General features: G+C 43.8%; 2 protein-coding genes across 18 annotated transcripts in view; both read left to right on the top strand.

Moving 5' to 3' along the window:
* The window catches only part of Nckap5 (NCK associated protein 5), a 912,731-nt gene extending 893,368 nt beyond the window's left edge, over nucleotides 1-19,363 (top strand). For 6 of the 7 annotated variants that reach the window (XM_085688321.2, XM_048443779.3, XM_085688324.2 and 3 more), the window contains one exon: nucleotides 17,932-19,363. In XM_085688321.2, the coding sequence (XP_085544447.2) occupies nucleotides 17,932-18,210 (279 nt within the window). In that variant the 3' untranslated portion in view covers nucleotides 18,211-19,363. The remainder of the gene's footprint in view (nucleotides 1-17,931) is intronic. The other variant, XM_087906588.1, reaches the window with a different exon arrangement.
* Nucleotides 19,364-19,832: 469 nt separating this feature from the next.
* Lypd1 (LY6/PLAUR domain containing 1) overlaps nucleotides 19,833-27,216 on the top strand; it is a 69,951-nt gene continuing 62,567 nt past the window's right edge. For 4 of the 11 annotated variants that reach the window (XR_015001465.2, XR_015001464.2, XR_015737948.1 and 1 more), the window contains exons 1-3: nucleotides 20,359-20,694; nucleotides 20,893-21,210; nucleotides 22,579-22,716. Coding sequence is in view for 5 of the 11 variants with exons in the window: in XM_048443784.3 (XP_048299741.1) it covers nucleotides 20,969-21,038; nucleotides 21,181-21,210; nucleotides 22,579-22,716 (238 nt within the window). In the remaining 6 variants the exon portion in view is untranslated. Of the gene's footprint in view, nucleotides 19,937-20,139; nucleotides 20,339-20,358; nucleotides 20,695-20,777; nucleotides 21,211-21,469; nucleotides 21,585-21,654; nucleotides 21,758-22,578; nucleotides 22,717-27,216 lie in introns of those variants that run through there. The other 7 variants (XR_015001467.1, XR_015001463.2, XM_048443784.3 and 4 more) reach the window with 7 other exon arrangements.

A 27,216-nucleotide genomic window follows, 5' to 3' on the forward strand; every position in this document is an offset into this window, starting at 1 on the left:
TTTAATCACATGTCTGGATACAAATAATAATAACATGTATATAGTTCAGTCCTATATGTAATTTTGGGCACCCACTGGGAGGCTTAACACATATCTCCCGCAGATTAGAAGAGACTGCTGTACCTCAGATGGGGGGAGGTGGTAAGATGCATCTACATTGCTGCCTGGTGCTCGAATTTTGGTGTTAAGATAGGAGTAACGTAATCTCCCTACAGTTTAATTTCTAAAATTGTCATGCTAGTAATATTAGTAGGTGTTCACTGTCAGTCTTGCTGTTGCCTCTAAGAATATCATCGGTGTGACATTATACCTTGAAGCACACACAACAGACACATCACCAACTCTCCTCTGCCTGAAGAGCATAGGACTCTGAACTTGAACAAATTGCCCTGAGATGGGCTCAAACTAGGCAGATCATTTCCTGATGGCTGCGTTTAGGGAAAGGGGAAAGCCATGGTGTGCACAATCTGCCATGTGTCTGCGCTTTTCAGTAACATTTTGTATTGGCTATTGTGTCTGGATTTTCAGGCTCTAATAGCAGCTGGTGGTTTCTGAATCTTCAGAACAATTTCCACCAGGGAGTTTTCTCCTTAGAAGAGAGATCGATAAATTAGTGTCACTTCTGAGTTGCCCCAGCTCTCAGGATTCAATATGTCAAATGATTTTATGCAAAGGAAAAGCCGACCAGGCCCTGAACTGAAACATCAACCACATTAACAGGTGAACAGCTTATCCAAGAGTAAAGCCACCCTTTCAGCTCCCCAGAAATCAGTGCTCCTGCGTGCAGGTTAGACTGCAGTCCCACTCAGTTCCAGAGCTGTGGTAAGATGGCTGAGAGACTGGAGGCCGAGACTCATTGTGTATCCCTCCCTGTTCTATTGGAATGAACCCTCCTTGTCTAGTCATTTCTAGGGAGCCATGTGAAGTTAGTGATAGCTAAGAACTAGACCCAATATACAGAACTGTACGTTTACTTAAAACATTACAAGACTTAGCTTTTAGACACACAAATATGCACACATACACACACAATATATATACATACATATATGGGATGTGATTACACAGTTCTTCAGTATGAATGTCATAGAATGCCAAGCCCTCGTGGGATTCAGACAAGCAGAATGGCTCATTCAGTGACATGCTTGCTGCTTAAATATGAATGTAGATCCCCTGTTCAAAAATGGTGGAGAGCAACTGAGGAAGATTCAATAATATCATCTCGCTACCACACACACATGCATACACATGTATCTGTAAGCATGTGTGCACATACTCACTGAAACACATAATACACATGGTTAGATAGCAGAACATTCCCTTGGGCTTTGATACTCACTGGATGTCCTGCTAATACACACATAGCACTTGGGTATACTTTCATGATCTCAACCCTTTTCATGACATTGGATGCTTTCTCATAAAGGAGAATTTCCAGGTTAATAAAATAAAAGTCATAGTGTATTTTTTTAATATATTGACCTGAATCAAGAAAAAAAGTCTTTTACTTTTCTTGTAAGAACGGTCAAAACCCTGTCACTCCAAAGTTAAACCGTAGCTGTGTGGAGATGAGAAGACATGGGTGTTCTCTTCATGGTACATTTCCTTCGGCAAAGTCTACAGGCCCTCTGTGTTTCAAAGGTACATTTCGAAGCCAGACAGACCTTGGCTACACAACTGTACAACTGTACAACTGTATTTTAAGGTACAGGGTCATTCAAAAGGGCTGTCAGAGAGAAATAGCCTAAATAGTCTTTCAAATTAAGCAAGTAGCATGTATCTGGCAAGTAGTCAGAGTTTTGTGCTGGGAATCAGCCTCTGTTGCTTTTCTATCTTTGGTATTGAGGTAGGGTACCTCAGTCCAACATGAAGCTTGCATGTCTATGTGTGTATGTATATGTGTGTATACACGTGTTTGCATATATGTATGGGTGTATAACTATACATATATGTGTGTTTGCGTGTATGTGTATAAATGTATTTGCATGTATATGTGTACATATATGAATTTATGATTGTATGCATATATGTTTATGCATGTATTGTTTTATAGGTGAGGTATGTGTGATTTTTGCATGTGTGTATATATGTGTGTGTTTGTATGCATGTATATGTGTGTATAAATGCATTATAATTGTGCCTGTGAAATAAAGAAGGTCTTGATATTCACACTCTCATCACCTGACACAAGAATTGACCAGTTTGGAAGTTTCTAGCTCAGTGTTTGCTCTATTTAAATTCCTGAATCTTTTTAGTTGCCATTCTGTGCAGAAAGGAACGTAACAATACAGAGAAACATGTTCCATTTAGTTACAGCTCTTATACAAGTTGCTCTCAGTGGCCTAGCTTGCTTGCCTAAGCACAAATCTCCCTAAAATAATGCCCATTTTTTACTTTTGGAAACACTGACCAATTCTGATGAAATCTCCTGCGTTAAAAAACTTATTGTACTCTTTTTTCTGTGTGTGTTGTGTGTTCATATTCACACAACATATATGTGTAAATATATGTACATTTTGAGTGTGGAGGCCAGAGGTTTGTGCTAGGAATCACCCTCTGTTGTTTTGTATATGTGTTATTGAGGTAGGGCATCTCAGTCCAACCTGAGGCCAATCTTGCTAGCGGCTTTCTCTAGGCATCTCATCCCAGCCTTTTGAGGCTGGAATTGCAGGTAGGCCTACAATCCTATGGCCTCTCATGATCCAAACAATGTGTTCTCTTGCTTACACAGCAGGTGCTTTACCCACTGAGCCATCTTCTCAGTCTCAAACTATGTTTTAAATTCTACTTGTGGATGCATCTAGTACCAGGAGTGAAGGTGGGAGTAGGAACATTTTCAAACAGACATTTCAGATGATATCCCCAAATCAATTTTAGGAATAGCAAGTGTGCCTCCATGATTATTCCATCAGCATACCTCCCCTCTTCCCAAGTGCTCTTCTCTGATTTAACAAAGTTGCAGTAGTCTTTTTATTATATTTTACTAGTGAAGGCTGCATTTTTGCCTATTTTACTATCTGAGAACATATCCCGTTCTGGTTAGTTTTTTGTCAACTTGACACAAACTAGAGACACCTGGGAAGAAAGAACTTCAGCTGAGAAAATTCCTCCATCATGTTGGCCTAAGGACATGTCTATAAAGCCTGTGGGAAATTTTCTTATTGCTGACTGATGTGGGAGCACCCTGCCCACTGTGGTTGGTTCTACCCCTGAACAGATAGCAATGGGATGGACAAGTAAGAAAGCTGAGCAAGCCTTGGAGAACAAGCTAGTAAGCAATGATGGCTCTTTCCCCGACTTTCCGCAATGATGGCCTATAATCAGAACATGTAGACCAAATAAACCCTTTACTTCCCAAGTTTGTTTGGGTCATGGTATTTCAGAGCAATGGAAAACAAGCTAGAACACCATCTCCACACAATGCCTTCCCCTCAGACTTTTTCTCTTGCCTGTAAATGGTTCTGTGGCCTTTGTCTCTTTCTCATGTGTATCCTTCCATTTCCACAAGATGTACCCAATCCCAAGCTTCTTACTGATGTTCTTTCCCTCTTTTTGTGTGAATTCATTTTTCCCCATCCTGGGTTCAAGATTTCCTACAAAGGTCATTGGAAACCACTGATAACAGCTGAAGACAGCAATGGAGTTAATTCTGTCATAAAAGCACATCTCAGCTGGAAATTACTCTTGCACCTAACAAAGCCAGTTTGCCCAGGAGATGCTAAAAAATTTACAAGACCCCAGTAATGAAGCAGAGCGCCCCAAAATACTGACTCACAGATCCCTGCCTGAGGTTGAATGGAGAGACTGGTTCTCTGTCATAACGGGTCGTATTAAATTTTCAGGAGAGCAAGTGAAGCCATGTGTCCAGTTGAGTTAATAGGAGGACTGAAGGGCCAGGAGAGGGCAATTATCTGTGCTGGAGTCTGACCAGGTTAATGGGGTTAACGCCACAACTCTTGAGGAGAGCATGGAGGGCTCTCTAGTGCCCACCAAAGGTCCTGCGATCTGTTTTTATGTCTCAGTCAGAAGGTAGCTCCATCAGGAATATAGCACAAGAGGCACTGTAGAACAGATTAACTAGTAGAGTGGAGAAATGGCTGCATTGCTACCTTTGAGATACACCTGTCCCCAGTAAATGCCACTTAAAAGGGACTTGAAATTATATACAACCTTCTATTAAAGAACCTAGATTAAAATGTCTCTCCCTAACCCCCCCCCCCCCCCGTATGAGAGGATGACAAAACTGTACACAGAGTCTCTCTTCCCATTACCCAAGCGGGGGAGAAAAATCACACCTTCAGCTCCAAGTCTGTCTGTCTGTCCTGTTGTTTGAATGTGAAATGTCCCCATAGGCTCCTGTGTTCAAACCCTTGATCCCTGGCTGATAGCACTGTTTGGAAAGGTTGTTGAACCTTTAAGAGGTCCTTTTGCAAGAGGAAGTGGATCACTGGGAGCAACCTTGAGGCTTTATGGCCCAGGGACACTTCCTGCCTGCTTTCGGCTTTCTGACTGCAGAGGCAACACAGAGAGCTGCTTTCTGTCCCTGCCCTCATTCCTTCCTTGCCATGAAAGACTGTATCCTCTCAAACTGTGAGTTAAAAGAAACCATTAAGTTGCTTCTTGTTATATATTTCATCCCAGCAACAGAAAAGAGAAATAATACAAAACCAAGGTCCTGGCATAGCCGGCCTCCTTCATTTGACTTACCTGCTTCCTGATGGAAGCTTGCTTCTCTTCCATATCTGCTCAGTCACTTCCTTCCCATGTCTACACACAGCGAGGCTTCTCTGCCCAGCCCATTTCACCATATTCCCTGAATTTTCTTCATCTTCTTGGCCCCAGTGTGTGCTTGACTATTTTGGTGAAAGTCTACACTGAAGAGTCAGGCATGATGATCCATATCTAGAATGGCAGTATCTGGGAAGCTGAGGCATGATAACGGGAAGTTTGAAACCACCCTGGATTACAGAGCGAAATCAAGGGCCACATAGTGAGTTCAGAACAAAGCCCTAGTAGTGGAGAGACACCATGGTGACGTAACCTCCTAAGACTGGGTTTATTCTTCCAAATGAAGAGAGTTGAGGGTGCCCCTTCCAGCCTGTTGCGTCTGACTCCTCACGCACTTCTCATCAGGGAAGGAAAGAGTGGCTCATTTCATTAGCAACTTCAGGAAATGTTGTGGAACTATCTTTTTGTACACTGTGAAGATGTGTCTTTGCCAAGGCACCTTCTGATTGGTTTAATAAAAGGCTGAATGGCCAATAGCTAGGCAGGAACAGGTTAGGCAGGACTTCCAGGCAGAGGGAAAAAGAACAAGAGATGAATCTAGGCCCAGGAGAGAGGCCAGAGGACACTGAGAGGAAACAGTAGGTGCAGGATGGAAGAGAGGGGAAAAGCAACAAGGCAAAACATAGATGAATATAAATGGGTTAAATTAACTTGTAAGAGCTAGTGGGATAAGCCTAAGCTATAGGCTGAGCTTTCATAATTAATAAGTCTTCATGTTGTTGTTTTTGTGTGTGTGTGTGTGTGAGCTGGCAGATCAAAGAAAAATCCATCTATAAGAATAAAGGCTCTGGTACACAGGCACCTCAGGATCTCTCTTCATTTCTCTTGGGTTGGGTTCTGTATGATATGAAGTTATAAGATGGTTTACTCCCTATCTCAGAGATGCCAGCCATGGTGCCTCATTCCACTCTATGTGTGCACATTTACCCCCATGTGTTTGCATGCACACATGTTTGTGGAATCCAGAGGTCAACCTCAAGTTTCTTCCTCACTTGCTCTCTGCCTTAACTTTCCAGACAGGGTCTTTTTACTAGAGCTCTCTGACTGTGCTAGGCTGCCTGGCTAGTGGGCTACAGGGATCCTCCCGCCATCTCCTTTCCTGTGCTGGGTTACAGGTATGTGCCACCATAGCTAGCTTTTCTCAGTGGCATCTGGAGATGGAACTCGAGTACCCATGTTTGCCTGGTAAGCTCACTACTTCTTACTACCAGTGTAAGAGAGCTCACTTTTTCACAGATTGGAACCTCATTCGCTAGTCGAAGCTTTCTTGGTAAGAAAGTTGGTTTTGGAGTCACCTGTCAGTCTTTCACTTTCCTTTTCCAGGTCCCTGAGAACTAAGATGGGGAGGAAGAATGTTAAGGTTGTTTATCGAGCCAGTAGTAGATGCGTGCAGGACACCCAATTAAGGCTTCAGAGCTTTGTAGAGTAGGAAAAGTTGAAAGGAACTTGAATGTGGAGAGCCATAGCTACTTAGCACACTGTCAGCAATCATGATCTAGTGATGTGGGGGTCCCCTCTGTGTGCTGTGATTACCATTAATGAATAAAGAAACTGCTTTGGATCTATAGCAAAGCTGAACTTAGATAGGCAGGGAAAGCTAGGCTGAATGCTGGGAGAAAGAAGGGCGGAGTCAGAGAGAAGCCCTGGAGCCATTGGAGACAGAAGTTTGCTGGTAGACCAGGACCTCGTCATGATGCACAAAGTATTGAAATGGGTTAAATTAAGATGTAAAAGTTAGCCAACAGGAAGTTAGAGCTAATGGGCCAAGCAGTGTTTTAATTAATGTGGTTTCTGTGTGGTTATTTTGGTTTGGGTGGCTGGGATGAACAAGAAGTTTCCTCCAACAAACTAGGTTCCAGATACCTGCTATAATGTATACTGATGTGTTCTGTATTCTGACTGCTTTTTCTCCACTCCTGACTCTCTGGTAAATTAACCGTGCATATTTGGACTAGTATTTAGACCTCTCTGACTATATTTTCCAATTTGTGTAATGGGGTTGATAATCGAGCTCTCTCATGGGATTGCTTTAAGGATAAAATGAGATAATTTATGCAATAAAGTCACACAGTACTTGACATACAGTAAAAAATAGTTTGGAAATTTGGCTGTTTGCCTATCGTGTGCTTTCCTGGGATGACTGGAAGTGAGTCTCTATAGCAATAGAGAACTAAGAGACACAGAATGTTAATTAAGACCCTGCTTGCACTAATTTGGGCCAAGGACTCTGAGGCTGAGTTAGTGCTCAACTGAGAAAGGAGGCTCAATTTGAATTCCCCCAGAAGCTTTGAATAGCTTTCTGACATTTTACAGTAGGCCTGAGAACCAATATCTTTAAGATAAAATCGATAATGAAAATGTGTTTGAAATGATGAAATAGTAGCCTTAATCATAGAATGATAATTCACTTTGCTGTATCATCCGTTTACTGTTTATTTCTCTATGACTGTGGGCAGGAGTTTCTAGCTATAGAATTCAACAGGCATCTTTTAGAAGTGGACACCAGCATGCACAGATAGATAGATAGATAAATAGATAGATAGATAGATAGATAGATAGATAGATAGATAGATAGATAGATAGGTATATCCATTGATAGGCATAGGTATATAGCTATAAATATATCCCTATTACTGGTTTAATCCCATGAATTTTTTTGGTCTCTCCTCAAATATCCTCATATTTTTGCAAGAGCTTGTCTCTCCTCCTAGCTGATCCTTCCTAACATTAACAATATTGCTCTAGGCAAAGTTTTTTTCATGAGTGTCAATGACAGTGAAAACATATGCTATGTGTTTCTATGTAAAAACAAAACGAAATGACAAGTAAATTTCCGGGTCAACTTTCACCTGAATTTTAAATCTGTGCAAATCACGGGTCGCATAAGTATCCCGTATAAGGCAAAATTGACTCTGGTCTTCCTGGCCTTCTCTGTTGATGTTAGAACTGTGAGAACCTAGTGGGGAACCCATTTAGAAATAAAGAACTTTCATCCCACCTACTGGGCTGGTAGTTCTGGGAGTCTGATTGGGTCACTGAGAACGCCTTTGGCACACCTCTTTCTGTGTCTCCAGCTTTACAGCAAGGCTGTCCACTACAGAGTCTACTAGACCAAGAGATGGGCTTCCATGGCATATATGGAATGGAAGTGGACTATGGAACAGTGCACGGAGACAAAAGGGGCCTGTTACATGACAGCATGCTAGAACACTCTCCTACTTCTTCACTATATCTTAATTCTACTTACCCTTCAAAATATGGCCAAGAGCACCCTCTCCTACGGAGTACCCTCAGTGAATCATAACCATAAGATTATTTATGCAGAGTCAGCCGTACAGTAAATTGGTTTGATTGATTACTGTTTGACAACAAGGCATTACTTTAGTTGCAGTGTGACTCTCAAGAGATTTTTGGCGCCTACCTCACAGTTCCTTGCTAGCATTATCACTCAGAAATCTATGCTTGCACAGAAGACAAGAAAATACTCTATGAATGTGCAAAGATGCTCATTTCTAACCTGAAAGCATGTTCTCCTGTTGCCTGCAGAGCTTTACTTTTGTTTCCAAGTACAACAAAAAAGACCCAACATGAACGTCACCCATACAACTGTTGCCACCTATAGGAGACAAATTTAATACAGTAATTTTAGTTTAATTCTGGTGAAATATAACACATGTGAAGGAATTGGGATGTTTTATGGCACTAACAAAATTCTTGTTGAACCCTGATCTGTGCTGGGCTCATCATTATTGTTCTGTAATTCTTATTTTTATTCACATTATATTAGTGTGTGTGTGTGTGTGTGTGTGTGTGTGTGCGTGTGCGTGTGCGCGTGTGCGTGTGTACACATGAATACAGTTTTCAGGGAGGCCAGGAGAGGATATCAGATGCCCAGGTGCTGGAGTTCTAGGCTGTCGTAAGCAACCTGTCATGGGTGCTGGGAACTGAACTCTGGTCCTCTGCAAGAGCAGTATTTGCTCTTAATTGTTAAACCCTTTCTCCGATCCTATAATTCTTATCGTAGGCGTTGCTCTTAAAGACACAACTGGTTGATACTTGTTAAGTGCTTTTTATAAGGTGAAGGCTCAGAGCCTGGGCTCTGCAGGCACATTGCCATGCTCCCATAACAGGACAGCAGGACCTTAGATGAGTTCCTAAGCTTCCTCAAGCCTTGTGGCTATAAATAGAGATACTAATGGCGGCCTCCACATAGTCTCCCAATTGGAGAACGAAGCCCATTGCTGCTGTCTCACTATCCTGAAAGCCGAGTGAGTTGAATTACAGCAAGTTTGAGGTCAGCTTGGGCTACATAGTGAGTTCCAGGCCAGACGAGGTTATACTTTGAGACCTCGCCTCAAATAAATAACAAATAGGGCTATAGAAATAATGCCGTGGGTAAAGTGTTTGCTATGCCAGCTTGAGGACGTGTGTTCAAATCCCCAAAGCCTGTTGAAAGCCAGACAGGGTAGAGCATGTCTGTCATGCCAACGGAGATAGGGCAGGCCTCAGAAGCTTGTGAGCCAGCAACCCTGGTGTATTCAGCAGTGGACAACAAAAAGACCTTGTCTCCAGAGAGGCAGAAAGCAAGGGCTGGCACCCAAGGTAGGCCTCTGACTTTATACACCTGAACTCACACACACAATCATACATACATATATACACATTCATTATATATACAAAAGGATTATAAAATGAGTAAACAATAAACAAGTAAAGGCAAAAAGCAGTACTTGGAAAGTGAAGCAGATAATCCCTGTGTCCTTAGCGTCTACCCCAGTCAACATGAGCTGTCATCCTGTGGTTAGTGTGTGACAGTCACACTGTTTTGTTCCCATCTGCCAAGTGGATCATTAACTCATTACCATTTGACCTCGATCCCTCCCTCTATTTAAATTTAAAGTCAGCGTGGCTTCACATGGTTAGAAATAAATGACATCTGACAAGATAGTAACCAGCCTACTTCCACGTGTTCCTGAGAGGAGGCAAGGAGATGTCACAATCTCAAAAGCAACTGGAGAGTCTGGAAGGAAGCTGAGAAAACGTGGATAAGTTAGTATCTGGCTAAGCCTTATAGATGAAATGGGTAGCAAGGGGAGGAACAGCTAGATGCTGGGTGGGAGACTCTCCTAGGGTGACAGACCACATATATGACTACTCGTCCTAGGTAGGGACAGACCGAAGTGATGATTGCACTGAGGTCTAACTTGGTCAACTTGAGTTTTCCTTGGGATTACTAACAGGAGTGTAGGTGAGGGGTTGCTTATAGGAGCGGGGGTGATCAAAGCAGCTATACCACCCCAAAGTCCATCCCAACACTTGTGACTGCATGCTAAAACTGCAGTCCCGGGGCTCTGCACATTTTACAGGTCTTGCAGGTCTCGGGGAGCTCCTCCCAGTAGGCTGGCTGGTCATAGTTCTCCATCCAGTAGCCGTTTACTGCTTCTGTAAATCTGAGGAGGACCCTCGTGAATTTTCCAGTTGTTACTAATATTCCTTCCCATGGGAAGACATAAAGCAGTATCTGTCTCTCCTCTTAAGATCCCAAGGACAAGCAGACAAACGGACAGACTGGGACAGGATGGCAGAGTTTGCTCTGGGAAAACAGTGAGTTTCTTGGACTTCTTCACAGGGCATAGGGAGGGTTTACTGACAGGAGTGTGGGCACTCCTCCAAGACTCAGCCACATCTGGAAAGCCTTACAAAGCAGAGATGAAGGCTTTGCTATAGCCACCTCATTCTAGTGTTCCCCTGCTTCTGTAGACTCTAGCTCTTCCCCCAATCCACATGCAGAGTTGTCGGGTGATAGGAAACAGCTAGGTACTTAGACAAGTGTGTCCAGGCCCTACTTCTGCTTCTAGGGGCAAGGAGCCCCTGTAAACCATCAGTACACCCAGCTGATCTTTAGCAAGGAGGCCACAATTGAACTCTCCAAGATGGTGGTTGTTTGGCTCTGCTGAAGGCTTTCAGCTTTCCCAGGCTTTTCATTTGTTTGCCTCTTGAGTTTCCTGAAGCTCCCCATCCCTGGAGGGATTGTTTTCATCTGGAGGAAACATCTATATAACAGTAGGAATGTAGTGATATTTCATTTGTATTTTACTAAAGCTTGCCTGAAGATCAAAGAGTAAAGCAGCCCCACCGGTCAGCCTTACAGACCAGGCAGTGGAGACACACATTTAATCCCAGTAGTCACACTAGTTTGTCGCAGAAACTGGGCAGTAGTGGTTCATGCCTTTAATCCCAGTCCTAGAGGAATATGTGATGGGAGGAGACAGGCCTCAGCTCAGTCTCATTCTGAGATTCCTGGACACAAGATCACTATTTCGGACTAAAGCAGAAGTAAGAGCCAGTGGCTGGCTATTTTGCTTTGCTGATCTTCAGGTTGAACCCCAATTCCTGTCTCTGGATTTTTATTATTCATTCTACACAGTAGGGCATTTTAAAAGTATGTAACAGGAGGAAAATCATGGATTCCAATGACAGCAAATTCAATGAAGCCTAAGAAGTCAAAGGAATGATTATAAGAGCATTGAATGATTTCAAGGAGAAGATGAACTAAACTGAATAAATTCAAAGAGAATAAACCAGCACGGTGAAATGAGGCTGTGAACGGGGACATGAAAAGAAGATCCAGTCAAGTAAAATGCTGAAAACTTCAAATTAAAATTCTGGAAGTGAGAAGCTCAATTAAACTAAAAACTCAGTGGCAAGCTTTACAAATAGAAATAATCAGATGGAAGATGGGGCTTGGGGACAAGGTAGATGAATTAGAAATTTCAGTCAGTAATAAGCATAAAATAATAATGTTAATAACCTCAAATTTCCAATCAAAAGATACAGACTAGTAACTAGGACAAAAACAGAATCCATGTATTTGTTACCTTCAATAAACACACCTCACTGGCAAAAATCAATGCAGAATAGAATCAAAGGATAGAAAAAGGCGTCCTCAGCAAAGAAACTAGAAAAAGACGGGTGTGACCACATTGCTGTCTGACTAATTACTTAATTAGCAGATTAAGAATATCACTTCAGATTGGTTAAAATATGATTAATCAAAAGAATAAAATAATCCTAATCATATACACACCAAACATTAACATGCCCAATTCATAAAATAAATAGTAAAAAAGCTAGATCGAGGGGCTAGAGAGATGACTCGGTGGCTAAGGATTCTTGCTGCTGGGTTCAATTCCTGACACCCATATTTAGTGTCTCACAACTGTCTGTAACTTCAGCTCCAGAGGATCAGACACCTTCTTCTGGCCTCTGTGGGTCCTTGCACACAAGCACATGCATGCATACACACACACAACATAATTAAAATATATCTTAAATAATAAGTAAATGCTGGTGACCTCAACATATAGTTGTAAATAAAGAAAAAATTAAACTTTCCTATAAAATCTGGACTAAGACAAAGGCGCCCGCTCTGTCTACACTTATTCAATACAATGCTTGAAGCCTTTAGCTAGAACAGTAAGACAAGACAAGGAAATAAAAGGACGTGAATGAGAAAAGAAGATATAAAATTATTCTACTTGCAAATGATTTGATCCTGCTATACAAGAGATGCTACAGATGCAGCAGAAATAAAACTGGAGGACAGGATGGAAATAGTCGGAGAGGGGAGAAAAAGGAGGGCGGGGGTGGCTATGGTCAGAGGAAAAGGTACACCTACGTGAAAATGTCTTCATGTCAACCCATCACTGTGTGCCTTGAATATGCCCCAATAAAAAATAGAATAGAGAAATAGATAAATAGGAAAGTACGCAGCACGATGCCTGATCCATAAGCTCAGATAAAGCAGGTACTACATGTGGATGTGCATGTAGAATTCTTGTTTGTTTCTGCCTCTGTTCTTTTTAATTGTTTTATTATGAGCAAGTGATTAAAAGTCATGGTACTTTTAATTATTGCAAGCAGTACCTAGATTTTTGACCTTCTAAGTAAAAAATCCTGGACCCGTATTTTTGATGTTAGACACAACCCAGGCTCCTGAGCCACTGTCTTCACTCTATCCTGGGGCTCCTGGTGGGAGGCCAGGTGAAGAGTGGCCCTTCTTGTCACCTGCACCAATGGTGTGGAGCTAAGAAACAATGAGAACTCACATTTCATCCACTCCACAACGAGAAGGCATGGTTTCCTTATAACTGACTTTCTCTCCATAACCAGTATGACCAGAGTCAGACAGACAGATAGACAGCTGATAGACACACAATTTAGGTAGATTCTAGAGATAGATGATAGACACATGCATGCATATATGCATACATACGTACATACATACATACATACATAACTTGTTTCTTCTTTCCACTCTGTTATTTTTGCTTATGAGTCTAGCCTTTAATGACTGAGTCATCCCTCCAGCTCCCACTTTTTTATTGTAAAGTTTTTATATTTGTATTGTCTTAGTCAGAGTTATTTCTGCTGTGATAAAAGACCGGGATCAAATTCAGTTGGTGAGGAAAGGGTCTACTGCTTATACTTCCATATCGCTGTTCTTGATTGAAGGAAGCCATGAACTCACACGCGGCTGGATGCTGGAGGCAGGAGTTGATGCAGAGGCCATGAAGGACTGCTGTTTACTGGCTTGCTCCTCATGACTTGCTAAGCCTGCTTTCTTATGGATCCCAAGACCACCAACCCAGGGATGGCACCACCCACAGTGGACTGGGACCTCCAGCATCAATTACTAATTAAGGAAATGACTTCAGGCTTGCCTACAGCTTGATCTTATGAAGGCGTTTTCTTAATTGAGTCTCCCTCCTCTCTGGTGGCTTTAGCTTGTGTCAAATTGACATAAAACTAGCCAGTATTGCGTATTGAGCATGAGTCAGAATCACACTGTGAGCTTGCTTAGAACAGGTGGCATGGCCCCAGATTCCCGATCTAGTGCATCTGGGTTAACACCATGAAATTGCATTTCCAACAGACTCCTTGGTATTCCAGTGGTTGCTGCTAGTCTGGAACGTGAATTCTGAGAACCATTGTCATGGACTGATTGTGTGTGTGTGTGTGTGTGTGTGTGTGTGTGTGTGTGTGTGTTTCTCTCTCTGTGTGTGATATGTCTATATGTGGTGTATGCTGTATATGTGTGGTATGTCTGTATGTGGTGTGTGGTATGTTCTGGTGTGTGGTGTGTGTGTGCCATGTGTATGTGTGCAGCATATGTGTCATGTATGTGAGTGTGTGATGTATATGTGGTGTATATGTGTGTGGTATGGTGTATATGTGGTATATACATATACATGTGGTGTGGTGTGTATGTGTGTGTATGGCATGTGCAGTGTGTAGAATGTATATGTGGTATAGTGTGTGGTATATGTGTGTGTGTGGTGTGTATTGGTGTGGTGTGTATGTGGTATGGTGTGTATGTATGTGTGTGTGGTGTGTGAAATGTGTATATGTATGATGTGTGTGTGTGTGTGTGTGTGTGAGTGTGTGGTGTGTATGTGGTGTTATGTATATATGTGTATGATGTGTATGTGTGTGTGTATGTGCGTGCATGTGTCTGTGTGTGTTGTCCTAATGAGTTTCCTTAGGGTTATTCACAGACGGGGTGATCACGTGTTCACAGCAGCACGTGTTGGTAAGCAGCACTTACCAACGACTGTGCCACTGAAGAGGATGCACATGAAGCAGGGCTATGTGGCTAGAGCTGTAAGGTACTGTGTTTCTAGATTTTCCTCAGTGCATGTATAATGTCTGCCTGCCACCACTCACATCTGAAGAGGGATGGACGGTCATGGCACTCACAGTCAGGGAGGTAGTCTAGCTGACACAGACGCTCAGATTGTCTCCCTCTAGGGCCTCTAATTAACCCACTTCACCATGTATCCTTAGCATCCAAACCTTCCATCTGCCCGGCACTTGCTTTCCTAGTAAAGGGCCACATAAACCAGGTAGATGGAGGCGAGGAATATGCTTGTGGTTCTTGAGAAAGAGTAACACACACATCCCGATGATGAGGAACTGTAACATGAATGGGCTGGCTTGTTGGGGTATCTGTTCTGCCCAGTACCCTACAGCCGGCAAGGCAAGGTCCCAACGAAAATCACACAGAGTTCTCTATAAGTTATAAAGCTGATTGGTCCATTAGGTCAGGCTACTTATTAACTCTTGTAGCTTATATTAACCCATTGTTTCGATCTATGTTAGCCATGTGGCTCAGTACCTTTTTCAGTGGGGCAGATCACATCCTGCTGCTTCAGTAGTCTGGGCAGGAGTGGGAGGAATCAACTTCCTCCTTCCCAGAATTCTCCTGTTCTCCTTGCATCATTTCCACTTCCTGTCTGGTTTTCCTGCCTACACCTCCTGCCTGGCCAATAAGCATTTATTTAAAACATGATTGACAGAATACAGACAATTCTCCCACACCACTTCCCCCTCTTAAAAAAAAAAAAAGGAAAATATCCATAGTCCATTTTTTGGGAATGTGGGCATAATATTCCAGGCTACTTCCAGCTGGTTGGGGGTGCTGATAATCTTATGGGGACCTAAAGAAAATTTAGAGTTATGATCAAGTCTGAATGAAGTATCCTGTAAGTCTTGATCATCTCAGGCAGCATTCTTGAACCTGTTCTAGATGAAGAACTCAGACATCTGGGCGGCTTTATAACTTATAGAGATCTCTATGTGATTTTCTTTGGGGCTAAACAGCTGTGGGAACCAGACAAGACAGAAACCCCAACAAGCAGTCTCCCTCATGTTACAAGGAACTGTGCTGCAGGCTCCTTATCCACCTAAACGGAAATGTATACTTACATTTGGTGATGGAGGCAAACATTCACTCTCCAAGCCATTTCCTACTCGCCACCCATTGTTAATATCATGCCATGTAATTTAGGGGGCAGGGATCAAAGGCTTAAAATTTGGCAGAGCATGAAAAGGCACTTGCTTGAGTTCTTCCTGAATTTGGAATCATTGTCTGTGGATCGGCCCCTCACCATGGTTTCCAGGCAACCATTTAAGATTGAAAACCTGTTCTACAAATAATACTTCGGCACACTGAGTAATTAAATAAGCACTAATTCAAGGCAGATGCCCAGATCTTCCCACGAAATGACCCCACTCTCCATTACAGAGAATCTCCAAGCCCTGACCCTTGGAACACTAAAGGCATCCACTTAAATCTCTCTTTTCTTCTTCTGTTGGGTACTTAACATTAAAGAGTCTACAGGTCTTGACTGAATTTGTCTGTCTCCATCAGTTTCCTCGTGGCATTTGTAAGTCTAGTATAATTGTATGGGGCATGGGCTGGATGGTAGAAGGAACTGCATGTTTTCAAAATGGCTTGGCAAATCATTGAAATGGAAGATTTGGATAACAAAATTTAAAAAACAATAATGATATTTGTGTCCTGTTTTAATGTAAGGGGATAGGTCCAACCAACAGAAAGAACAAAAGCCTCACACTCAACCAACCTGACATAAGAATCCTCTCTCTGCCATGCAGGGAAGCCACATCCAAGTGACCATCAGGCTAAACCTTGTTTCTGATCTTGTATTCCTAGAAAAGTGAATTTTGCTAGCAGTATTGTGTATTTCCAAGTAGCTATAGAAAAGAGTCTTGACTTCTTGCTACAGTGACTAAAGTTTCAGTTGATGGGCATACTAAGTATCATGTATTTGTGTGTGTGTGTGTGTGTGTGTGTGTGTGTGTGTGTGCGCGCGCGCACATGTGTTCCTGTGTGTACAGGTACACTTTTGTTTGTGCATGTAAAGGCCAGAAGACAACCTAGAGAGTCGTTCCTCTGGCACTGTTCTTGAGTGTGTGTTGCTTTTAATTTGGGGTATGTTTTTCTCTAAATATAGGCTCTCACTGGCCTGGGACTCACCAAGTAAGCTGGGCTGACTGACTATGAAGCTCAGATAGTGTCCTTTCTCTGCTTCCATTTAGATTACTAGTGTGTGCCCCCACATCCATTTCTTTTAGGTTGGTTCTGAGGATCAAACGCAGGTCCTTATGCCTGCAAGGAAGTAATATACTAAGTTGGCCATCTCCCCAGCCTAGGACACCATGATTGGACTATTTATCACACATCCTATACAAGTGTGAAAAATACACTATGTGCTGGATATGAGTAAGATTATTATATATCAACTAAAATGAAATAAAACTTGTAAAGTAATATATGGGCCAAAAAGCTAAAGCAAAATGAAATGTTTACCTTGTAGCCTTGTAATGGCTGATAGAATCTGTTAAGTGTCTCTGTCCGAGTGGAGGATTACCAGGTGGTAGTTCTTGCTATCATGTATTAAACTCCCCATTGCAACGCTCCCTTGTGGTTGGTGAGATTCTTGCCTCAAAGTAGAAAAGTTGATGGGAAGTGCTTTAGAGACTGAACCAATTTCACTCTTCTGGTTGCCTCTGGTGTCCCTGCCTCCCTTTGTCCTCACCCCTCCCTAAACACACTCATGCTTACAGGGAACCTACAATGATCACCTAGTATAACTGCAGTATTTTATGAAGTCCAGGGGGGTATTAAGAACATAAATACCTGGGAATAAGTATGGCTAGAATCTTCTGGAAGGGGAGGGTCACTAAACTGTAGACCTGTTTCTTGGGTTTTATGCCTCTAGCCATTCTGGAATCTTCAGTCAATGACTTGGTGCACTCCTTCAAATATCTTAGGTGTCTACAAGGGACAAAATTCAAACATGACAATATTCTTAACAAGCTTAATATGTTCTTAAATTTTATGCTTTTTTAAAGAGATTTTATGCTTTTTTCCTCCCAAATGACTGTAACTTCTGGCTGAAACTCAATCTGTATCCCTTTTAGAAAAAGTGCAAGGAATATTTATTAAGAAAACAGAGGTCTTTGAACCTTTGATAAAGAAAAATACGACACTTTACCTGAGCAAATTTCAAATGGATCCATTTAAAATGAATTAAGTGGCACTTAACTGGTTTGCAAATTGAGATCTATTTATCTCAGTAAAATGATTAAAGTCTTGATTTATCCCTAAAATTAGCTTTATTATTGCATTTAATTACACTGAAAGATTGTTAAGGACTTGTAGGTTCCCTCTATCCCTTTAAACTGTACTTTATTCAGACAATAATTGAATATCAGATAGGATAAATTGATTTTTTCCAAAGAATTATGTTTCTAATATTTTCCTCCTTTTTATTGCAGGAGCTCAAACAAGTCGAAGAAACAAAAGAAGATCCTGAGAATAGATTATCTGAAATTTCCCTGGAGTCGTTCAATAAATTTAACAGCAATACTGTGATTTTATTAGAACCAGAGAAGTCTCCAAGCAAGGTTAAAGGACAAAAGGAAGAGAAAGGCCAAAAGATAGATGCGTCATCGAGTAACTCTGCGAGGCCTGGCGTGGACAATGTGGAGTCTCTGAGTGACTCTCTGTATGACAGCTTCTCTTCTGGTGCAAGTCAGGCTTCCCATGATGCCTAGGGGAGCACCGGTCAGTGAGCCCTGGGCTTGGTGCGCTAGGAACTCAGCCACGGAGCGGAATGTGGGGAGCATTAACTCCAGAGGCGATGACAGCAGCCAACACAACAGCGTTTGCTCCCCTAGTGGACTGATAGAGAATCGCCGCTACTTACTGTGTTTCCTGAGGATTAAAAGCAAAAGATGATAGAAAATTCTCAACGTTTGCACTTTTTTTTTGAGTATTTGTATAAAAGCTGTACATTTGGGGGAAAGAGATATTATATTTGTAGGTGGAGAAAGATAGCAATAAAAAGGTGTTGGCGCCATGCTCTTGAAATGATGTATTAAGTTTTAGAAGTTGATAATATATTTTTTAAAAAAAAAAAAACTCCAACTAAGGATTTTGTGAAGTTAATCACCCCAGTCTTCAAATTATTTGCTTGTACACTGTGCCGAGCTAAACGTGGGGCCTGCAGAAAAGCCAGAGGATTGAGGTCTTCACTGCCCCTGAAAGTCTCGTTTTGATTGAAAATCTGAATGGTGGTGCATTTTCCAAATCGTAACTGGGAAGACTGAAGTAGCGATGCCACGGACGGCATTTGTAGGGCTTCTGTGAATGCAGAACGCAGTGAATCTCAGCAGGCCTCACCCCAGCCTCACCCCAGCCTCCCCAGCCTCTTCAGCCTCTCCACTGTAGTTCTCTACAACTCTGAGTGTTTGTTGATGATTTTTATCTCCCTGCTTTTCTTTTTTTATTAAAATCTGGGTACTCTATTTGTCATATTCACTTTATAAAAAAAATGAATGGTTGGTGCTATGAACATTTCTTACTTTTTAATATCCTTTTCTATTAAAGACTGTTCATATGTGAGGATAAATTCTATTTTAAAGGTTATGTGTATTTTTTCTAGACGTGAACTATTTATAATTCCTTCTGTACAGAAGCCTGCAGCCCAGGCAGAGTAGAGCTATGTTTAGGATTTGTGCGGTTGCCTTAGCACACTTGTATCTTTATAGAGTATTGTATGACCAGTGTTATTTTATGTGTGCAATTTGTTGTATTTGAATTTCGTTATCTTAAATTCAAATTGTGTAAAGCATCTTTGTCTTTCAGACCTTAAAAATCCTTTTGTTTCATTTTATTTCTGAATAAAAGTCCTATCCCACCCTCTAAGAGCAGAAAAGAACTTTATTCAAGGAGCAATTGGTTCAATGATTATCTTAATCGCGTCCCGAGCTTGCTCTCTGGATAAGTTCCCTGAAGGAATAAATAAACCGGCCCTTTTGCTCCAGTAATAGTAATTGTTAAGATCCATACTGAAGACAAGCAAGTAATGGTCACAGCGTCTCTGTCTCCCCAAGGAGTTAACCAGCTAGAAATGTAAGGAAGGAGATGGGGGTGGGGAAATGAGCCCGAGGCAGCTATGGACCCGATCTCTGCAGAGAAATTACAAGAAAGTCATTTATGCCCCTTCCAGACCTTCTCTGCTAGCAGGGTAGGGAAATAAATGACCAGAACCCAGCCTGAGAGCACTTCCCCTTGGGAGGTACCACAGAAAAGAGGTGCCGCTTAGCCACCGGTTTCCACTGAGGCTCCCAAATCGGGGAAGGGGGAGGGGTGGAAACGCGCGGGGTTGGGGGCGGGGGCACCAAGAGCTTCGGTCGCCAGCTCTTTGCAGAGCACAGCCTTCTGCAAAGCTCCGCCAGGAAGGAAAAATAGCACCGTGGTGTCCCGGGAATATGCAAGGTGGGTCGCTTCGAATTGTCAGAAAGGAGCGTGGCGTCGGAGGGAGGCAGCGGTGACCAAGTCCTAGGCATGCAGAGCCCTATAAGGAGTGTATAATATAGCTGGTGGCTTCGGTGAGTAAAAGAACAACGCTCAGATCCCTGTGTTCACTCCCCAGTATAGGGTTGTTGTTTTTTTTTTTTTTTTTTTTTTTCCTGGGATAGGCGACCAGGGCTGTATCAGTGCATCCTCCAGCGGTGAGAGAATAGTCTGGCCAAGCGAGCCACCTGCGGCGGGGTCACCATTGTAACTCCGAGGCTTTCTGCCAGAAGACCGGGGTGACCTGAGATGTGGGTTTTTCCCAGGAAGAGGCGCAGCTGCACCGGACACCCCAGGGAACTAGCGACCTTGCAACTTTTCCAGGTGCACGGAAATGCCCCTTCATCCTATCCCAGTCATCCAGTGTGTGTGTGTGTGTGTGTGTGTGTGTGTGTGTGTGTGTGTGTGTGTTACGGGGGAGGTGATAAAAGACCCCGGGCTGGATGGGTGAGACCCAATTGCAGGGGTACTACTTAGCACTGGAAGGAAACAGAGCACCTGGAAGGGAAGGGTATCCCAGTGTGCGAAGACCCCAGCTTAGCACTTGGATCTCTGAGTTCTCACAGGGCAGGTCCTGGCCTGGCAGCACCTGCTGCGCCCTAATCACCCTTGTATTCCTAACCGCTGAAAAGGACTGCTACCGAGCCCTGCAGGCGCTCTTTTCCAAGGAACTGAAGGAGGTAGGCTAAAAGGGTGGTAGAAGGGGGTGGGGACAGCAGAGAGACAGTCCCAGCCTTCCCCGCCCTCCACCCCCACCACAACTCAGCAGCCGTCACGTGGTACCCAGAGTGGGAGGGGTGGGGGTAGAAGAGGCGAGACTTTTTTGGGTGCTCCGGATCGCCAGTAGTTCTTCAAGCCTCAGCAGCCAACTCCTCCAGAGGCGCTGCACTCCGCCCCGGGGAGCGGGAACCCGAGGAGCCTGGGACCAGTCTCTGGGAGCCCGGGGCGCGGGCGATGCGGGCGCCGCGGGCGACACCTGCGGCTCCTCTCGGTGGCAGCCGTCGCCTGGGCAGCAGCAGCAGCAGCAGCGCAAACCTCGGCAGCTACAGTCGCTGCGGCCCGGACAGCCTCCGCTGCTGTCGCCTCCGCTGCGGTCGCGGTCTCTGATGCTCCTGCCCGCTCCCGGCCCTGCCGATCCGGGAGGATGTGGGTCCTCGGCATCGCAGCAACTTTTTGCGGATTGTTCTGGCTTCCAGGTAAGAAGATGGAGAGGCCAGCAGCCTGGCTGTATACGCGCTCATGCCATCTCGCCGCCTGTGCCTGCTCTAACCCCCAGTGCGCCCAACTGGGGTCCGCGCAGCTGCGCTGGGGCTACCCAGCGGGAGTTTGGTGCTGGAAACTGAGACCCAGAGGCGCCAGACTGGGACTCTCTCCAAGTCCCGCGCTGCAGGAGAGCGGCAGATTGGCGCGACTCTCAGCTACAGCTGCTTGGGGTGCACAGTCGGGGATGCAGAGCTGGGAGTGGGGAGGGTCTTTGAGCTCAGCGAGAGGGAAAAAGGGGCTACAAACCTCCAACCATCTCAAGTTACCAAGTGTTTGTGACCTCCCAAGGGAGCGGCAACGCGTACAGGTGAGCGACACACCGGACAACCTGACTGGGAGCGGGGGACGGCTATCCCAGTTTGAGTTATCTGTGGTTGGCTTACGATCTATGGGGTGCTAGGAAGGGAACACACTGGGAGCGCTGGGCATGGAGTCCAAAGAGAAGCTCCCAGATCCGAGGAGAGCAATCGGGAAGATATGGTAAGGCTGGACCTAGCCCCTGATCATGGACTCTAAGCTATCAGAGTTTGTTTTTTGTTTTGGGTTTTTTTTTTTTTTCCCAACAGACATGTTTTTTTAGGGGGACGAGGGTGAAGAGGTCAAGTCTAAAGCGGCTGTAGTGTAGCGGTCCCGGAGAGGGCGCACGCACACACACACACACACACACACACACACACACATACAATGCACGCACACACACCACATACTCTTCCAGCCTCCGCAGCTGCCCCACTCGCTGGTCACAGGAAGGGACTCTGAAAAGAAAGACTAAGGGCTCAGGGACACTTGATATCCAGTGTCAGGGTGATCGCTAGGAAGCCTCAGAGCCCCAGCTATGAATGCTGACTTCTAAGATTAAATAAATAAACCCGAAAAGGCATCAGCGAATGCAATTATGAATGGTGCCAAAATAGTAATTAACCAATTTGTAACCAATTAGCAATTAGGCTCAGACAGGAGATGAAGCTTGTACTCGGCTACTTAGATCTAGGGTTTGAACTCTCACCCTTCCCTTTGCAACAACTTGCAGAAAGGCTTGAGGGGGTGTTACAGGAGCTGTTTGTGTCTAGAGATGGAATTTAGGGTCTCTGACAGGGCTTTATCATGCTAGACCCTGGGAAACCGGTGCCGCCGCCCCCTGCCGGCTTCAGGCATTGCCGGCCCTGCTGAAGATCCGGATGCAGAAGCCAAAAGCCCTTGTTGTCTGGGGCTGTACACGGTGATACAGGCCAGCCAGGGTGTGCTGTATGCAAGCCAGATCTTAACTAGGACTTCTGAACCCCACTTCATCTGTCCCACAGGGTTGGCGCTGCAAATTCAGTGCTACCAGTGTGAAGAATTCCAACTGAACAACGACTGCTCGTCCCCTGAGTTCATCGTAAATTGCACCGTGAACGTTCAAGACATGTGTCAGAAAGAAGTGATGGAGCAAAGTGCTGGTAAGCTGGACCGCTCTTCCCCCTCCAAGCGCCATCTAGGACCGGGAATGGAGGGTGTTAAATTACAGGAAAAGACACTGACTGACTTAACATATATGTGTGTGTGAGCTTGTGTGTGTGCGCACACACACACACACACACACACAGATACCACACATACACACACTGATTAGCAGCACAGATTTACTTTATACGGTTTGGTTCTAAAAAAACGAAGAGTTGGAAGTTACTTTAACCTCATTAGAGTTAATTACCAAGGCATCTCCCCAAGGGATTCCAGAGGGGCAGTCATTGTAAATCAGTAGCTTTCTCTCTCTCTCTCTCTCTCTCTCTCTCTCTCTCTCTCTCTCTCTCTCTCTCTCTTACTTCTTTTTCCTTCCTGGACTAAAAAGCTGATCAGGATGGTAAAAAACAAAATACACCAAGAACTTGTTCCAGCTCCAGCAGCTAGACAGTAGCTTGTGAGCGATGTCAGCCTGAAATATGAAGCTACTTGAAGTTCCCAGAGGTCAGAACTTGAAAAATGTGTTTTGTCATAGCGGCACACCATATTTCTTTGAAGAACACTATAGGATCTTTATTTAATTTTAGAACCAATGCATCAAATTCCAGGCACAAATTGCCAAGATCTTTCCCAGGAAGAATTACCCCCCCCTCCACACACACACACACAATCCCACCAGCATCTTAGCTATCAGCTATCAGAATAAATTTTCTGGATGTTGTGCAGTTGAAGAAGGGAGTTAGATGGAACAGATGTCACTCTAGCTAATAAGTCTTTTGAAAGGTGGAATCCCACCCACCCCAGAGCTAGAATTAAAAGCTCACCCCAAGATGGAACCAGAACTTTAAGAAAATAAATGAAGCTCTTGCTTTGACTCCAAGGTCAAAAAGGGACTTCTCCATTTAAAGACTGTTGAAAAGGAAGGGAATGCCATCTTGGGATAGGTTCCATTGAGTGAGCCTTGTTCTTTTTTAGTCCAACAAGGTGCCCACAGGGCTCCATGGGGTGATTAGAATAATTGATTTACCTAACCGTCTGGCAAAACAATGCTCAGATGTTAGCACTGAAGACAGCACCTTGGCATAGCAGTTTCCTCGTGGGTAGGGTTGGAAGGTATCTTGTTAATGTCTTAGTTGCTTGGAGAGCTTATTTGCCAACTCTTCATAAGACTGGGCTGTGGTATGGGAGTGTTATTTTTTCATATGTCTATGTATGTGTGGTAATCATGTATATGTGCATATACATTCACGTTTGTTGCTACATAGGTATATACATGTAGGTGTACATCCACACTTTTTTTGGTATGCTATGTGTAGGTGGTGTTCATGCCTATGTGGATACTTATTTGCATGGGTGGCAACAAGAGGTTGCCATCCCTGTCTTCCTTGAGCATGCTTTATTTTATGTATTGAGGCAGAATCTTTTACTTGAACCCAGAACTCACCAATTCTAATGAGACCACCTGCTCCAAAGATCCCAATTCTCTGGCTGCTAGAGCCGGGGCTTCAAGCAGGCATCTCATTTGCCCTGCTGACCCTTATTTATATGTGTGCTTGGGATCCGAACTCCAGTTCTCACACTTGCGTGGCAGGCACTTCATCTGCTGAGCCACCTCCCTAAACCCTTTGTGTATGGCTTTATAGGCTGTTCTTTGTAATACATTATTGACTCGAGTGTGGGCCCTTTGTACCAAGATTGCTCTTGTGAGAGAAGTCTAAGATACACTTACTCTCAAGAATTATGTTTTCTCTCCTCAAACCAGCGAGCATGGTTTTAGAATCTGGTATTCCTGCTATTACAAATAGTACGACAACACAAAAATTCATGATGATTCTGCAGCTAAGACGGATGTGAATTATTTTTTATGAGTGATATTCTTTGCACTGTATTTTACCTGAGTCTAACGTTTGTTGCTTTTCACGTATCTGCAGCCCTCTTCCTTGAAATAGGTTTGAGGCAGACATGATGGGAGGAGGTAGTAGCAGGCTTTAAGAACTCCCTCAGGATCCTCAAGGCCACTGCTTGTCAGGGCCTGTGCTTCACGTGCTGGAATGTGATTTAGAAAAGCAGTTGTCACCCCGAAGCATTCTCAGAAGGGGACGTCTATGTACACCTCCAAGATGGCAATCACACACTCGCTTTTTAGGGGCTATTTTTCATCTTGCTTCATCCTCTTCTGAAGACCATACTATAGAAAAGTAGAACATACCTCATCACTTCCGTATTGCCCCCAGAAAGTTTCCAGTTGGTCCTGAAGAAAGTCCCGGGTTAGGTCGCTTGTTTTTGAGTGACACAGTCAAGTTGCTTCTTGTCTCAAAACAAGATGTCAGTGACCACAGGGTACAGGACATAGGCCACGGGTCCAAATGTGAAGAAAAATGAAGGTCAAGGCATGTATGTGTGTTTCTCAGCGTGTGTGTGGCATATGCATGTGTTTTGTGTGTATATATACAACACATGTACATATTCAAGGGTACACACACTCGTGAAGGGGCAAGTGGGAGCCAGCAGGACATCCACCACTATCTTGCTCCACTTTTTCCCTTAGGACAAGGTCGCTCACTGGGGAGCTAGTCTGGCAGCCAGCAAGCCCCAGAGATCCTCTTGTCTCGGTTCTCCATAGCACTTGGATTGTCAGCATATTTGACCATACTTAGCTTTTTTTATTTTTTATTTATTTATTTGGTGTGGGTGTAGGGATCTGAATTCGGGTCTTCATGCCTGTGCAGTAAGCACTCTGACTAAACTCAAGTGTTCACAGCTGCAGCCTCAATCTTGATGTCTGAAAAAAAAAAACAGAAGCGATTAATAAATCCAATGGGAAAACCGGTTATGGGGACTATCTCAGTGTTTGCTCGTCTATTTCCTCTTGCGGTAACAGCGTAGACTGGCAAAAGCGACTCAAGGGGGGAGTTTATTTTTAACTGGTAGTTCAAGGCACAGTCCAGTCGGTCATTGTCACAGCCGCAGGAGCTGGAGGGAGCTGGTCAGGCCACGCACATTCAAGAACAGGGCAATACTTGCTAATGCTCTAGTGTGCACTATTCTCCTTTATTACAATCCAGAAGTGCAGTCAGGGATGTTCACGACTAAGGTGATTCTGCCCATGTAAAGATACTTCCTGCAGCCGTACCCAGAGGCCCTGTCTGCTGAATGATTCTAGATTCTGTCAAGTTGATACTAACCATTGTAGGTTAGTATACTAGGTGTAAATGAATTCAAGGCATTCGTTGGAAGCCTGGCAAATGTGGTTACTGTTTCCATCGGTAGGGCTTGTTTACTTTTTATTTATTTATTATTTATTTATTTCCTCAACAGAAAGCAATATCTCGAGACTGATATCTTGAAGGCATTCCATATTAAATTTCATGTAATTGTTATAGACCAGTCACTTCGATTTCTTTTTTTTTGCCAACAAGGATGGAGAGCAACTTTGGTTGCTAAGTGATCGCAATATAATAAAATCGTGGCAGCCTGAGTTAACTTTCACTGCATGTACCGGGGTATCTGGCTCATCCCTTAGTACGAGCCTGTGGTGTCTCATGAAATGTGAGACTCTTCCTAATGTGAGCTCTCTTCATAATGACTGACTTCCTATGATTCAGCCAGCCTCCCTGAGATTCTATTGCTTTGTCAACTTCACACCCTCCACCCCAGAAAACAAACAGCACTTGTTAAGTGGCAGCATTAAGAATCAACATCCGAATTGGTTCATAACGTGCTGAGACTCCTGGTGCACCAGAGCTGAAAAGGCCCAGGGTTTCTAACTTAAGAGCACATAGGTGTCTTCCTGGAGTTCTGTTGGATGTCACTTGAGTGCCCCCTGAAGACGCTCATTCTGTGCCTCTGTGGTCTAAGCTCTTCCAGAGACCCTGGCATGCTCCACATTGAGAGACTGATCTGGACTACCTTTTCTATGTTATAAAGATCTTTACAAAGTTAGATGTCTGGTCCTAGTCCACTGGGTCGCTGTCACTGTGTGGCTCTTGACATGAGCTTCCCTGGCCAAAGGCATTTGCTGCAATGTCACCCGCCAACATCTGACAGAGGGAAATGTACCATTGCGTACACCCAGGAAGATAGCTTGAGCAAGATCGTAAGGACTGAGATGATTGGTTTGTTTGTTTGTTTGTTTTATTGTTGTTTTTAAGACTGTTAAGTTCATCTGGTGGGCCAAGCAGACAGATCACAAAGTGAATACTGAAAGAATCAGAAAGTCAACATGGAAGGGTTTCAAACTTTTGAGTATCGAGTGGGCTGGCATTTTTCAATAGCTGTGGAAACACCAAGCCTTTAAACGGACTAAGAAACCTTAATGAACTAAGCAAACCTGATATTAGGCAGTAAAGAAAGACAGTTTCCCTGCCTGCCCCAGCCCCCATTACCAGCAATATGATGGGACCAAGTCTTCAGTTGCTATTTTCTGGCTTAAGTCTGCAAACCCAGCTCTTGGAAATTATGAAGAAGGTAAATTTAATTTCCACAGAGGTATACTT

Source organism: Myodes glareolus, chromosome 5 (genome assembly GCF_982192425.1).
Source record: "Myodes glareolus chromosome 5, mMyoGla1.1, whole genome shotgun sequence".
Classification (NCBI taxonomy): Eukaryota; Metazoa; Chordata; class Mammalia; order Rodentia; family Cricetidae; genus Myodes; species Myodes glareolus.